Raw genomic sequence first — 16,648 nt, 5'->3', positions numbered from 1 at the left:
CAACCTGCTTTCACCGTTATATTACCTATTGAATCTCGGTTACATTGAACGCCATCGCTGCATATATAATATATATACCTCTCGGTTAATGTTGTATGGCCCGACAGTGGTAGTTTACGTTGAACATTGGTTATATCACCTCCCTCCTCATACCCCGTGGCTCTCTATTGCGACATCACATTGGCACTATAATATAACTCTGACACGTCATATATATAATGCCTTCCATAATACTCAGTTACGCTGTCATAACAGTTATGCTGTCCATTGTCCGCTGTCATAACAGTTACGTTGTCTGCCTCCTCTTGATGATCTTTTGATGGTAGGAACATTCTCCTCCACAAATGATGCGCTGACATTTTTGGATTTGTGAATGCTCTGTGAGGGGTTGGAGGATCTATTGCTCCGTATCTTTGTCAATTAAGCCTCCGCTTACACCACTGTCGAACATCAAGGTGAAAGTTTCTCTTGGTTGCATTGTCCATCCACCTTCGCTGTTTGCATTTCTGAAGTATTTGCTACCGAAAGTAGTGAATGATCCATCTATCGAGAAACAATTTTAGAAAATATAAGATCTCAGAGTTTAATGCTTGGAGCAGATTCAGGTGGCTTTGATTTTATTATTTCTAGGCTTGTTTCATTTATGGAACCCTTTGAGCGAAGTGAATAAACGAAGTGAATCGCCTGCGTCGCCAACGATTGAAATTCACCAGAAGCATATCCTACCTGTAGAATACGCTGCAAAAATGTTGCCTTCCCACCATTGAAACGGAAAGCAACTTCATCAAACGAGTACAGAGTAAGAGTTCATTTAATGATGTAAATCGATTGACTATATTTTGTGAGTAGTCGTCTGTCACCGCTCTCCACTACGACTTTCTCGATCTCCATTGCGAGCTTTGACGAACATAAGATGAGAGACTTCGGGAAGAGACCTTAATGAATATCTACGACCTCAATATCGTAGATTACAGAAGGAATATTCATGGCAATGGACGGCAAGGAGGGTTTGACCGCAAACCTATTTATCATACTTTATATAGTTACCATTATATGATATTACATGGATAGTGACAGAGATAGCATCAATATCATTAGGAATTACTGCCCGATGAGTGACTGCCCAGCCTATGGAATCAATTTTTCTGCTTAAACAAGCTCCGAGTTGATCGAGAGTAATGAAATGCTTCAAGGCCCAAGTTTTTATATAAAGAAAAAAGGGTAATCGTATCTGTTCGTGCTTCAGTTGATTGATAGTGTTGAGAGGATTCTCCTAGACTGAATATACGCTTATGATGTTGCACAGAGAAGAGTCCTCATGAACCTGACATGAAGCTGTTGGTCGAGTGCTGTTATAGTGGTGCTGCAATGTCAAAGAGCCAAAATTCCATGATCCAATTGCAAACTAGTTGATGATTGTAAGCTAGATCGAAAGCCTGAAATCTAGCCTGCGACCATCATTTTTAGATTTGAAGAACATGTGTCCCTATCTAAGCGTGGACACTGGTTATCATTGTTCAGAGCCGAAAGGAACCAATATTTATTTACAAGTGCTATAAATCTCTATAAACATCGGCGACCCATTTTCATACACTCGTTGGACAATGAATTTCTATCAGTCATCTTGCTGCATCGCAGTCATTTCCTACTAGTCACAGAGCATTCGAATGGAGCTCTGGTCCGTGCTTAACGCCTAGCCCATGCTTTTCTATATGTGCATTTGGAGGAGCGTTAAAGCTCTGGATGTCGATGTTGAGGAAATCACTTAGAATGGTGATTGTTGGTTTGGCCCAGATGCAATAGTGCATTCTTGTTGTTGTCCATCAAATCCGACTACAAATTGGAGCATACGAACTCGAAACAGATTTTCAAGGGTTGTGCTCATCTTTGACTCAGGCAAACTACCTTGATTTTCCTCCACTTATAGTTGCATAAGCTTTTATTGCCTAGATATTGTGAAAACACATGTGGTTCTCTTGCTTTAAGATCGCATTTTCACTAGTTGCTTTGCTTCTTTTGAGACTAAAACTTGTGAAGCTAGGGCTAGAGAGATAGCCTCATCACTACAGATTTTGATGGTATAAAGGCTTTTATCCAAGCCAATATTATTAATTTCTCTCTAGCTTATGAAAAGAAAAGCTGCTTGAATACCTTTGTTGTGGTTGAATCTTGAGTTGTTTGAAAAATGGCTAAAATTGATGATGTATTAGAATTACTAAATAATCTAATACATTCCACTGAACATGACACAGTAAACATCAACAAGAACATTTTCTGTGATATTAAAACATGTTTGCAGTATACACAGGAGAAGGTAGACTTTTTGGAGCTTGAATCTCAGCTTCAGCGAGCAGAATTAAAGAAGTGGAGTCATCATTCTCAACTTGTTTATGTTCAGAACATTGAAACAGACTCCCATAAGCAGCAAGTTGATTCAGATTCAGTGTCCAATGAAGGAGCAGAGTTGCATGCAAAAGCAGAAGTTCAATCTGCACTTCCCAAGTCGGTCATCAGACCTTGGGAAGAGCTTGTCCATAACAAGCATAGAACTGGTCTTGGATATGACAAGGACGTGTCCTTTCATATTCTAGACTACTCAAAGCCCATTCAGTTTCAGAGTGCTGGATTCCTTCATGACAGTTCACCTCCAGCTGTTCCAGATTCTGCCCCTCTTCCACAATAACAGATTGTGAAATGTCAACTCTGTGACCGAGTTGGCCATCTGAAAGATCACTGTTTTGATCTTCATCCATATAAGCACTTTCATAAAATCAATCATTCTTTAAACAGGTGCTTCAGAAACAAACCTCCTGCAAGAACAAACATTCATCTTGGATGGATCGCTTCTTGGCAATGGGCATTAATAGCCAAGAAGATATTCCAGTCATATGTCAGAACTTGTTCTAGAGTATTGAATAGTCTTGCAGTTGAGTTTTCCCCATCATCTCACCTTGTATCTGACAGGGGAGGAAATGATGGTCATCTACAAGCTTCAAAGCCACATCAAGCAAGCCTGAGCCACAACCTGCCACACCAGATTCAGAGTTGTAGCCAGAGACAAAGATGCCCCTGAGCATGCCTTCAGTCGGTGATACCTCTTCAAAGAATTGGGGACACTTCCTCTAGCAGAAGACTTCAGCTTCTTGCCAGTTTCGGAAGAGTTCCAGGAATTGCATTAAGCATTCTAGAGTTGTTGGTCATCCTTAAACCATCACAGGTTGAGACCTCCCTTTTCAGGTTGAGGTTCTCCCTTTTATGTGGGGTGAGACCTCCCTTTCATGGTTGAAGGTTTCCCTCTTCAAAACATTAGGAGCACTTCCTCTAACAGAAGACCTCAGCTTGATGCCAGAATTGGAAGAGTTCCGAGAACTGCACTAAGCATTTCAGTGTTGGTGGTCATCCTTAAACCATTGCCCTTTATACCAACATTTCAGAGAGCACATTCACCCTAGTGTTGCCATGTTTTTTGCACATCTTGTATTACAACTCTCTTCTTGGACTCATACATACCTTTTCGGATTAAGTGGGGGAATGTTGGACACCTAATACTCTATGGGTTGGTGTAGAATGTGAACAACCATGAGAGTCCAAGAGACCTTGGGATGTAGAACCCAACGGTCACTTGAACGTACTATAAATGTATATCATTGTCAAATAATAGATGTACTCTCCTGCTTATCTTTAATATTTTTTTGCTGCCATGTGTGTGTTTGACAACTATGATCTGAATTTTTTTCCATTTGAATTTATAGGAATTGGTAACTAATTGGGGTTACCTGGGTAAGGCCCAAGTTCAATTCTGGCTGCCACTATAACCCCTTGGCTAGTGCCAACAACCCATAAGCAGTGTGTTGTGATTCCACAATGATCACACCACTTAGACCATTGAGGGCATGTGGCATTGGAAAGTTTTCGTTGCAAGGCACACAACTACTTGCTTCCGGACTACGCCTCTAGCCTATGTGTCCTTCGCAAAATCACTATCAACTTGCGGAATAAGTTTTCAAACAATCTCAACACAATAGCCCTTCTTACATTTTAACAACTTTAACACTTAGTGAATTCTTCAAACTTCTTTAACATTTAACATGCAATATGAACACTTCAATTATAAATAACAATATAGAACGACAGGACACTCACTTAGACCATTGAGGGCGTGTGGCATTGGCAAGTTTTCGTTGCAAGGCACACGACTACTTGCTTCCAGACTACGCCTCTAGCCTATGTGTCCTTCGCAAAATCACTATCAACTTGCGGAATAAGTTTTCAAACAATCTCAACACAATAGCCCTTCTTACATTTTAACAGCTTTTAACACTTAGTGAATTCTTCAAACTTCTTTAACATTTAACATGCAATATGAACACTTCAATTATAAATAACAATATAGAACGACATGACACTTCAATATAATATGAACATGTACAACAACATACATGGGAGGGGGAACTGCCAACAACAAATCTCCCCTCTTTTATTAACTTCAAATATTTTGTACAACTTCAATTATACAAAGGCACACCTTACACCAAGCCTTTGCCGACTTACTGTCACAAAGTGGCATAACTTCAAAAATGCAAAGCCAAGGTTGGGCCGAACCCCAGAGGTTCGCTGCCTCAACACTTAAGGCAAACTTCTAGAACAGATTTCAACAAATAGTTGAGTTTTGGGTAGACCAAGGCTTCGCCCTTTACAAGCTCAATAGAATGCCAAACCAGATCTGCACAATTTGCTTGCACAACTTGCTCAAGGCGAGTGCATACACAACCTGCCTCTTTGTTTAGATTTGTGCCTTTCCTTTACTCGCTGTTCTGCCTCAGACTCACACTTCTTGCAACTTGCAATCTTCCTTCTTCATTGGTTTCCTCTTCCCCACTCACATGAATTCATATTTATACAAACCTTGCCTTGTGGTTGGGCAGTCGTGCCCCTTGGTCAATCCCTGTTCCTCCTTCTAAGACGACATACTTTCTTGTTGCCCACGCCCTTTGGTTTGCTTCATGTGCACGACACGCCCATCGCATGGGCATGTCGCCCAATGCCCAGCCTTTGTGCGGCATGCGCCTTGGGCACACAGCCGCTCGGTTTTCCGCCATCGTATGCAATCACACCAAGGCATTCTAGGTTCCTTCACATCCACACATGTTGTTTTGTTGCCCAGCTCGCCCTTCGTCATGGGTATGTCGTCGCACGTCGCCCCTCATGCACAACTTGCCCATGTTGTCGCATAGACGGCCTCGTTGTCATAAAGTGCCTAACTTGGCGGTTTTGTTGCACGACTTGCCACACAACCTCACCAATGTTCAGTTTTCGTCCATATTGTTTGGTTCGGTGGGCACGCTCATCTTCATGTGGTGCCCTCACCCAAACTCACCATCTTTTATGTTCATGTCATTTGGTGGGCCGTTCTCTCCTTCGTGTGGATGTCCTGTCCCATCAACTTCTTCTAAGCCATCGGTTTTTCGCCACTTCCAGTCGGCATGGATCGTCACGACCGTCTTGGGGCTCACCTTTGTGTGTGCTCAAGCCTAAGGGCCTAACACAATACCTTGCAGGAAACTTATGACTTAGCAATATTGTTAATTTTAGATAACAATGGTAGGTTCTATGCTTTAGCACAATTTACTTCAATGTTACTTATCAGCCTAATGAAATTTTCCAATTATATCCAGTAGCAATCACATTAATTTAAACACATGGACAGTAAATGTAGATAGAACATAAAAACATGTGCAGAAGACAAGCCAAGACAAGAGGACACAAGATGTGGCAGATGCCAGAGAAAAATCTCAATGTGGGGAAACCCTTTGATCAAATCTTCTTATTATTCTTTAATAGTTCAGTAGAGAGAGAGAGTACACATATCAAATTAACTTGTCCAAAACAGTCCTGTCAAATCAGCAGTCAACAACAGTGAACTGCAGCCCTAACCGGAAAGTCAATGGTGGTCAAAGAAGCGCCAAAATGTCCTCCAAGCGGCTCGATCAACAACAGATAAATTCCGCCTTCCAATAGGGTCAAAGTCAACCCAAAATAGTTCGGTCAACCCATTCAAACACTACTGTAATTTCTGTGGTCAAAGGCTGAAGTCAACGCTCAAGTCGAACTAGTCAAAATGTCCCAATCACCTCGAAAATTGTGCCAATCAATGTAGCCTTCAAAAATTGAAATTCTGCCCACTAGAATGAAGTCAATGCTGGTCAAAATCACCCAAGTCAATGCTGGTCAACGCTATCTTGTTTTCTGAAATTTTCGGTCTCCAAAACAGTGGTGAAATTCGTCGTCCTTTCACACGTGCGAAGTAGGGAAGGCTTCCTCCACGTTGTACGAACCAATCAAGAGAGGAGAGAGATGTGTGATGAGAGGTCACTCCTATTTATACACTTCGTTGAGGGTGAGGAGACACATCTATTGGGCTTATGAGCCTACATTTGACTGAGGCCGACCTTGACAATTTGTGCATGAGAGAGAATAAATTCAAAATTCCATTCTGCTTGTTAGAATGAGATGATATTTATATCAAAATTGGACCTCTCGAAAAGAGTAATCCAATGCAATAATCATCTCCATCATATGAGTTGTCCTAAGGTGGAATTTGGCCCTAGTTGCCAATTTTAACACCCTGTCTCAACTAGGGAGAATTCCACTTGCCAGTCCATCATCATGCCATCCTGTCATCTTGTACCATCCCTATCATCACTTCCCTGCTTTGCTGAACCATGAAGTAATAATGAAGAAGAAGTGATCGAAAGTGAGTCATAAGATCATACCCCTCCCCACTAACAAAAGTCAGTCCTTGATCCCAGATCAAGTTGTTGAACACCATGCATCCTAGTCATAGGGAGTATGGCAATACACAATGCGTCCATCGGTAGTACTATGGTCCTTAACCATCTTTTCCCAACTCATTGGCCAGATGAGAGGTACTTCCCATGAGTCCCGGACTCCATGGGTAGGATGTGTGTTGGGGTATCGACAGGAGAAGGTGAACCACTCATCCTACTCATATGCCATAAGAGAAGGTGAACCACTCATCTTATACATATGTCAATCGTAGGGGAAGGTGAACCACTCACCTTGTATCTAGCGCACCACTAGGGGAACGTGAACCGCTCACCCTATGGTCACTCATAGCTCCAAGAAGTACCCCAAGCCCCTAGAAGCTCCCAAAGATCTGTGTCCAACTCATACGGGACCCTCATAGGAGAGTCGTTCCATGACTCCAAGTCTCTCTCTGAAGGTTAAGAATTTGACCTTCCCCAAAGGCTTCATGAGTATGTCTGCGACCTGCTCATTTGTTCTAATGTGTTGGAGCCTTATTGCTCCCTGTTGTACCATATCCCGGATAAAGTGGTACTTGACATCAATGTGCTTGGAGTGGTCGTGGAACACGAGATTCTCTGATAGGTGAATCCCACTCTGGTTGTCGTAGAAAATCATGGTGGTATCCAACACGTGCTCAAATAGCTCACTAAAGAGCTTCCTCAACCAAACAACTTCACAATAGGCCATACTTGCAGCAATGTATTTGGCTTCGGTGCTGCTTAGTGCAACCGATTTCTACTTCCTGCTCATGCAAGATGTTGGAGCAAACCCCAAAGAGAAGCAACACCCAGACATGCTCTTACGATCCATTACGATCCACCACACTGCCAACCCAGTTGGCATCTGAATATCCATGTAGCCTCAAGTTTCTGGTAGTGTATCTCAGTCCATAGTGGATTGTGCCTCGGAGATATCTCAAGAGATTCTTAGCAGCAATCCAGTGAGTGTGATGAGGTTCTACCATAAATTGACTCAACGTGTTCACAACGAAGCATATGTTAGGATGGGAGTTGACCAAGAACATCAGGGTCCCCACAAGTTGATGATACTCGGAAAGGTTTGCTAATTTGGGCCCAACAACACTTCCACATAGCTTCTTAAAGTTGGGTTTCCATCAGAGTAGTCATGGACTTGCAATCCACCATCCCACATCTCTCAAGACGCTTCACAATGTATTTTCCTTAGAAAGGAAAATCTCACTTGGTTTTTGCCAAACCTTTGGTCCTAGGAAGTAATGCATTAGTCCTAGGTCCTTCATCTCGAATTCGGAAGCCAAATCCCTCTTGCATTGATAAATGAGAGGGTCATCACTTGTCAGTTTGAGATCATCCACATAAAGGACCAGAATGAGAGGCTTGTCCTTTTCAACCTTGAAGTATAGGTTCGGGTCAACATCGCTCCTTGTAAAGCCCAACTTCATAAGATAGCTATCAATCCTCTCATACCAAGCCTTAGGGGCTTGCTTCAACCCATAGAGGGTTTTCTTCAACCTGCATACATGTGTCTCACGATCTTGAACTTCGAACCCCTCGGGTTGTTCCACATAGACTTCCTCTTTAAGCGAACCATGCAAGAAGGCAGTTTTGACATCCATCTGGTGTAGCTCCATCCTTGCAAGGCAACAAGGGCTATGATCGAAGGAATGGTGGTATATCGGGCAACCATTGCAAATATCTCATCATAGTCTACTCATTCCTTTTGAGAGAAGCCTCGAGCAACAAATTTGGCCTTGAACTTCTTAGCACTCCCATCAGCTCCATGTTTGATTTTGTAGAGCCACTTTGAAGTGATCACTGACTTATCCTTGGGTCTAGGAACCACATCCCAGACATCATTTTTCATGATTGACTCGTACTCCTCGTTCATCGCATCCTTTCAAACTTGGTGTTTCACGACCTCTTCAAATGTGCAAGGCTCAAATTGTACCATGGTACTCATGGCAGCTAAGTACCCTTGGTACCTATTTGGCTTCTTGCTTTCATGAAATGTCCTCCTCGATGCAATATGTTTTTCGGCATCTTCAAGAGTATCTTTGAGCCACAAAGGTCTTTTTCTTGAAGTAGTGGGCTCACTAGGAGGTGGATCAATGGGATCCATCGGACCTTCAACATCGGGCGTTGGTTCATTAGACAGAGGTTCATCCTGCTTTTCTGCATGAGCATCATCATTGTCCTTCCTAGGGATAGGGAGATCTTAGATCTTTCTAAGAGCAAAATCTTCATCGAAAGTGACATCATGACTTAATTCCACTTCCCTTTGACTAGGCACATAGTTCCTATATGCCTTAGAAGTTTCATTGTAGCCCACAAATGTTCATTTCTTCTTAAATGCATCTAGTTTGTTTCTTTTATTTTTCGGCACATGAAAATATACGGGACAACCAAAAATTCTAAAATGAGAAACATCAGGTTTCTTACCGGTGAAAATTTCTTCGAGTGTCTTGAAGCCTAATGCTTGATGTGGGCATCTATTTTGAACATATACAACGGTGTTGGCAGCTTCTCCCCATAAGAACTTCGGTAGACCTTGGTCATGAAGCATGGCACGGGTGGCTTCTATGATAGTACAATTCTTCCTTTCGGCAACAATATTTTGTTTAAGAGTATATGCAATATTGGTCTCCCTCTTAATGCCAACTTCTCTACAATAGTCTTTGAATTCATTTGACTCATATTCGTTTTCATTATCTGTCTTCAATATTTTGATCGTTTTCCCTGTTTGATTTTCGACCAATGCTTTGAAAGAGCGGAACCATTTGAATACTTCATCCTTCTTCTTTAAGAAATAGATCCATGTTTTATGAGAGAAGTCATCCACAAAAATAACGTAGTACAAATATCCACCCAAAGATGTCACGAGCAACATACCTGATAGATCATAATGTACCAATTGAAGAATATCGGTGGTTTGAGTTTCACTTGATGGGAATGGTCCCCTTGTATGTTTTCCAACTTCACAACCTTGACAAACACCTTCATGATCTAAGTTGAATTCGGGCATACTTGTGACCATCTTCCTTACATCAGGTAAGGCTTTGAAATGAAGGTGAGAAAATCTCCAGTGCCATAATTCGGATTGAAGAGAAGTATCACAAGTCATTGCTCCCAACAAACTTCTTCCAACCTGATAGAGACCTTCAACCCTGAATCCAAGAGTGAATTCATCTCTTGGGTTCCTTTGCCGAACACGAACCTTCCCATCAATGAATGACACCTTGAAACCTTTATCTTCCATCGTAGAAATAGAGACCAAGTTCTTTTTCAGATTAGGTACATATAGTACTTCTTGTAAGTGGAGGGTTCGGCCTTGATTTAAGTGAAGAGTAACAGTCCCAATTCCTTCCACGAAATAAGTGGCATTATCCCCAAATATAATCTCCATATTTGTCTTCTTTTCAATCAAGTTAGAGAGAACCTCTTTGTACCTAGTGAAGTGCCTTGAGGCACCACTATCAATCAACCAATGATCCAATGTATCCGGAGGAGAGGTAGTGGTGAGGGAAGAAATAAGATAAAATTCTTTTTGCTTTACAACATTAACTTCTTCATACCTGGAGTTTCTTGACTTCTTGGGAGGACGACCATTTCCATTTCGAGCAGCGAGAGCATTCCTCTTTCCTTTGTTGTTGTACCTTTGATTACCATAGCCCTTGAAGTTGTTGTTATGGTTGTCATCATTTCTTGGAGTATCCTTTTTCTGAGGACACTCTCTAGCGAAGTGGCCAAACCTATTGCAATTGAAGCATCTTCCTTTTCTTCCTTCTTTAAATCTCGACTTGAACCCTTGTCCTTGATTCATTGGACCAACATTGTTCCTCCTCTTAGAATGAGCGAAGAAGGTGGTAGGATTGTTTCCATTTGAGGGCTTGTCTCTTTCCATCATCCTTATTTCTTCTTGAGTGCATCTAGCCAATGATTCATCAAATCCCGAAATCCTGTCATTGTTGAGGATGGTAGTGTTGAACACATCCCATTCTCTTGTAAAGCCTCCAAGTGCGATAAGAGTAAGCTCCTTATCACCAATGACTTCTCCAATAGATAGGTTATCATTCTTGATCTCGGTAATCCTCATGAAGTAGGATTGGATGAATTCTCCTCTGTCCATCTTGGTGTCTTTCAATTTGTACTTGAGAAAGAGAACTTGATTTGCATTATTTACTTTGAACATCCCAATCAGCTTGTCATACATCTCCTTAGATGTTTCCAAATCAGAAATATAGGCAACCAAAGGCTTGTGAATAGAATCAACAATAATTTTCTTAGCTTTAACCTCACCTTTCTTGTACTTTGTTTGTGCAGCTGCGGATGCATTTGAAGGAGGCTCCACTATTCTTCCTTTGACATAGTCCATGGCATCATTTTTTTCCAATGTCAAATCTAGAGTCATCTTCCATGCATGATAGTTGGATTTGTCCTTAAGCTTGTCCTCAGATTTGAAGAAAGATGTAGTCGTCATTGGGACTTGGAACTAGTCCTTGTCCAACAACGTCCCTTAGTGATTGCTTTTCCTCACTCTTGCTTGGGCTTTGTCTTCACCTGAGCTCTGATACCATGTTAATTTTAGATAACAATGGTATGTTCTATGCTTTAGCACAATTTACTTCAATGTTCCTTATCAGCCCAATGACAATTTCCAATTATATTCAGTAGCAATCACATTAATTTAAACACATTGACAATGAATGCAGATAGAACATAAAAACATGTGCAAAAGACAAGCCAAGACAAGAGGACACAAGATGTGGTGGATGCCAGGGAAAACCCCAATGTGGGGAAACCCTTTGATCAAATTTTCTTATTATTTTTCAATAGTTTAGTAGAGAGAGAGAGTACAACTATCAAATTAACTTGCCCAAAACAGTGCTGTCAAATCAGCAGTGAACAGCAGCCTTAACCAGAAAGTCAACAGTGGTCAAAGCAATGCTAAAATGTCCTCCAAGCAGCTCGATCAACAACAGATAAATTCCGCCTTCCAATAGGGTCAAAGTCAACCCAAAACAGTTCGGTCAACCCATTCAAACACTGCTGTAATTGCTGTGGTCAAAAGCTAAAGTCAACGCTGAAGTCAAACCAGTCAAAATGGCCCAATCACCTCGAAAATTGTGCCAATCAATGTAGCCTTCAAAAATTGAAATTCTGCCCACTAGAATGAAGTCAATGCTGGCCAAAATCATCCAAGTCAATGCTGTCCTGTTTCCTGAAATTTTCGGCCTCCAAAACAGTGCTGAAATTCGTCCTCCTTTCACACGTGCAAAGTAGGGAAGGCTTCCTCCAATCTGTACGAACCAATCAAGAGAGGAGAGAGAGAGATGTGTGATGAGATGAGTGATGTCCAAATGAGGAGAGAGGTCACTCCTATCTATACACTTCGTTGAGGGTGAGGAGACACACCTATTGGGTTATGAGTCTACATTTGACTGAGGTCGACCTTGACAATTTGTGCATGAGAAAATAAATTCAAAATTTCATTTCTGCTTGTCAGAATGAGATGATCTTTATATCAAAATTGGACCTTTCGAAAAGAGGAATCCACAGCAATAATCATCTCCATCATATGAGTTGTCGTAAGGTGGAATTTGGCCCTAGTTGCGAATTTTAACAAAGATCCTCTCCATCTAGGTTCTATAACCCCTTGGCTAATGCCAACAACCCATAAACCAGTCCCTTGCAAGAAACTTATGACGTAGCAAGAGCCGCGGCATCCCACCGGGGGCTGTTTACCGTTCTAGCTTTATCATGACTGGCAACATGTCACTCTACAGGAATAGAACCCAGATGGAGAGGATCACAGACAACTTTCCAATCACTCATGCTAAACCCATGTGACAATGGTGATCTGAATTTTAACCATAACTAAGTATGAGAAGGCTGGAAACTATCCTGGGACATGAAGGGGCAATCTACTGATTAGCCATTAACTAGAGTCACAGTTGACAAATTTACCAAAAAATAAAGCACCGGGCAAGAGTTCCTACGCAATAATTACGTTTCTGATGGATTGGGTTGTATTTAGTTCCTATACAATAATTATGTTTGTGATGAATTCTGTTGTGTTTACTGTTAGAAATTCGATTTGCAGAATTGCAGAGGAATATGATTTATTTCATCCTGGCAGCAACTATCAGCCACTCACTCGTTTGAGTACTAAGTTCACATGGGAAGCATCTGTTTTTGACTTAGTTTTTAGCTATGCTTTCTTAGTTTTCTAAATCTTGATGCCGTATAGCATGATCCTTTTTAAACTGTATTTAATCATACTGACAAGTATTATGAATATTTTTTTGCAGGATTTTTACCTGAAAAATGGGATAAATTTTTGGTGAAGTATTTGTATCCCGATTTCACCCCTACCGTTGGCTTATTTTTGCTTGGTGCTGTTGCTTACGGGTTGTATAAATATTTTGGTGATGGGTTGCAGAAACGTTGATATATAACATTATGTATTGTTGAGCTAGTGACAGGTTTAAAATTGTTTGCTTTGTGTATACTAAAACATTGTGAATCATTTGGCAAAAGTTCTTAACTAATAGACAGAACATTTATTTTGCATATTCTTTTGCTTTGCATCCATTCAAGGGCTTTTGTGGTTGAAGGATCTGTCAACACGATAGCTGTAATAGTTCTTTCATGGCTTGTCTGTTGTCCAATTAACTGTCAGATACAGGGCTTGGTAAGTAAATTAAATTTGTTCCAAATCATATGGGTCTATGAAATTATTATCATTAATGTTTCTCTGATTAAGTTTGGCTATTGTACTTGATATATTGTATAGAATGTCAGATAGGCAACAGGTGCTTTATTATAAAATATGGAAGATTATTTAGAAGGTTGGTAGAGGGGCCATTGTACAAAAATCTAGAAGATATTTTAGAGTGCAGTGCATACTTGAGGAAACTGCTCCAAACATCATTGTTAGCATTTCTCTCATGTTCTATCTCTTTTGTGATAATTTCAAGAAATATGACTGCAGCAAATTGTATAGGATATTCATTTTACCTTCTGGTATTTTCTTTTTTGAAACTTTGAGGGGTTGCATTCCAGAAAACTAATGAGATGTTGATGCATGGCCTACGCCAAGGAAAGAAGGCTTAGAGTTTGAGAATCATGTTTGTTTTCATAGATGAAATGCTATTAAAGCAGGTTGGTGGACCTGAATAGTATCATTACAGTTGTGGTCATACCTTATACTCCCTTATTGTGATGGATTTCGGGGATTTTGCACAGGGTGTTAGATAGGTTTTTGTTACAAGCTAGAATTTGAGAGTATATGGTTGAAGCACAATGAGAATCCAAGAAAAAATAAGCTAGAAATCATTAGAAGGAAAATGGTAAGAACAATTTACCATTGAGCTACCACCAAGGTGTTGAAAATAATAGCGAGAAAGGGTTCCTTGATTTGTGCCTTAATCAAAGGAACTACAACGAGTTTCTCTTTGGCATGCTCAAGTTTCCTATAATTTAGGACGATTTCCAAAAATCTAGGAAGCATTCCTAAAAATTAGGACGAGTTTAGAAGCAGTTAAGTGATGTTTTAAGGTGGAAGACTGAGTTATCAGTGTTCTAGTGCGGATTAATTGAGGAAAAGAACGTGTGTTTGAGTCTCAAGTCCTTAATATGAGATAGAATGAGTTGCATGAGTAGTTAACTTATACTAAATCAATCACAAAAGCAACTCCTTAATTAGAAACTCACTAAGCTTAGCCATTCAAATTGCTTTAGAAGGAGGAGTGAAGGCAAAATTTGATGAGCCTTGTGAGCACGAGTTGGTAAGACAAGACGATAGAGCTCATGGGTTTGTGAGAAGGTTGCACATGTTTATGTGTGGAGCTTGTGAGAGGAAGAGTGTGCAAGAGAAGCTTGTGCATAAATTAGTAGAGGGCAGACTAGATCAACAGTCTTGCAAGAGTTTCATGCTTAGAAGTAGAGAAGACAAGTGTGTTTTCTAATTGAAACAATTATTTTGTAAGAGATCTTGTTGACCACTACGTGTCAGCGACCCATTGAAGTACCTTTTTTTTTTTTTTTTTTTCGCAAAAGGGATAACGCCCGATTGACGTGTTCGTGCCGTTCAACTATCATCATCAACTTGATCATCATGTTATATTGCAAACCCTTTATGCATGTGTAAATTGTAAATAATATCAGCAGATCCATGTCGTGTATGTAATTGCCTAGGTAAAACTATTTTTCTGGTGACGATCTACTTTCCGGGAGGTTTTTTTGTCTCATCGATCCGTTCTCAGATAGTCGGCAGAGTTTTCCTTCAGCCTTACCTCAAGGCCGGAATGGATTTTGTCACCGGGATCTTAGGAGAGTCCTAGTGTTCTAGATCAAGTCTATGTAAAAGTGATTTGAGAATAATCCTAACTATTTGGTTAGGTTATTTTATTACAAATTGCTTGATCTGCTAGATTATATTTGTGTCGCAAAATTGGGTAGTCTGTGAAGGTCTTTTGCAAATGGGTTTTCTCCTTTGAGATGTAAAAAATGCGAAATCATGATGTAAAGTGTCTTGAGGGTTAGAAAAATAATTTATCCCTCCATAAGTTAATTAATTAAATTTTCTGGCCAAAATTAATTAAAATCCTAAGCCAGAAATTTGATTAATTCTAAGTCTTAGGTAAATTTAAATTCTCCAAAGGCAAAATTCATTGGTTCTTTAAAAAATTAAAGTTTAAAAGGTCCAGGGACTAAGGTAAATTAGTTATTTTGCTAAATTTTAAGCCTCCTGGGGTTAAGTCAAAGTCAAAGTCAAAATTTTGAGGAAATTATTTCAAAAATTTATTTTTTTAATTAATTAAAATGCATTTAATTGAAAATTTTGAATTTCCTCAATAATTAAGATTTCGAGATTGCAGTCGAGATTGCTTTGACGAGGATCACTCGAATAACTGTTGGAAGATTTATCTTTAAATAGGAGGTCATTTGTCAGTCAGTTCATCTGATTTTTTGATCGTGTACTAAGCGAAAAGCTCTCTGGTAATTTTTTATGAGTAATAAAGAAAGACTAAATATTGTAAGATGTGTCATTTTCATGCATAAATTTCTTTTTAGCCATTGATGATAGCTTTCTGAAGAGTGATTTGAGTACATGTATCTTGCTCAGTTGCTAGGGTTTAAATGATAATTTAAGTTTTGAATATAATAGCAGGTATTTCTATTAAATTTGAATTTTATTATCGTTTTCTTGCTCTATGTTGATGATTGAATTGAGTTTTGCAGGGAAGTCTTGATTTTTAGATCATCAGGGATTCGGGGAAGTTCTCGATTGAATCAACCAACTCCTAATCCGTGGTTTTTGAAGAGCCCAACTTAAATTTGATCTTGGAGTCATCATAAGATATTTTTATGGGTGATGCATGAAGGGTTTTGAGCTCAATACCTCTAAAATTCAAAAAATTTAAATTTTTTTTCGGCGCTAAATCGATAGATTTGGCTGTTGATAGCTTCAGATTATCAGATATGGGAGCGGAGTTGGACTCACACTCCTTTGATCTGATAGATCTGCCATTCATGTATATAGATCTGTAATTATTTTCAGTTTTGTAATTTGGGTTTTCGGGGTTTTAGTTTTTTGGGTCATTGTATATATTGTTTGGGTGTTTCTTGTTGTCCTGTAGTTGCAGATCTGAAACTGAAAGCTATGCAAAGTCCAAATCTAGGCTTTGGAGGGTAAGATCTGGATCTCTGGGGTCCATCAACATCATTTTGGCAATGATCATATCCATATTTCATAGTCCAAGAGTTTTATTTATTTATTTATTTTTTTTGAAATCTATAAATTTTATAAGGGTTTTCAAAGAAATATGAAGTAGAACAAT

General features: G+C 39.8%; 1 protein-coding gene across 1 annotated transcript in view; it reads left to right on the top strand.

Moving 5' to 3' along the window:
- Positions 1-13,376, top strand: part of LPA2 (low psii accumulation2) — a 73,914-nt gene extending 60,538 nt beyond the window's left edge. Inside the window, exon 2 of the mRNA XM_089405245.1 lies at positions 13,115-13,376. Within this exon, the coding sequence (XP_089261371.1) occupies positions 13,115-13,254 (140 nt within the window). The 3' untranslated portion in view covers positions 13,255-13,376. The remainder of the gene's footprint in view (positions 1-13,114) is intronic.
- Positions 13,377-16,648: the final 3,272 nt, after the last annotated feature.

Source organism: Pinus tabuliformis, chromosome 2_2, assembly GCF_031772625.1.
Source record: "Pinus tabuliformis cultivar Carrire ecotype Pingquan chromosome 2_2, CPIR1, whole genome shotgun sequence".
In the NCBI taxonomy this organism is placed as follows: Eukaryota; Viridiplantae; Streptophyta; class Pinopsida; order Pinales; family Pinaceae; genus Pinus; species Pinus tabuliformis.
This window is presented reverse-complemented; position numbering and strand designations above follow the sequence as displayed.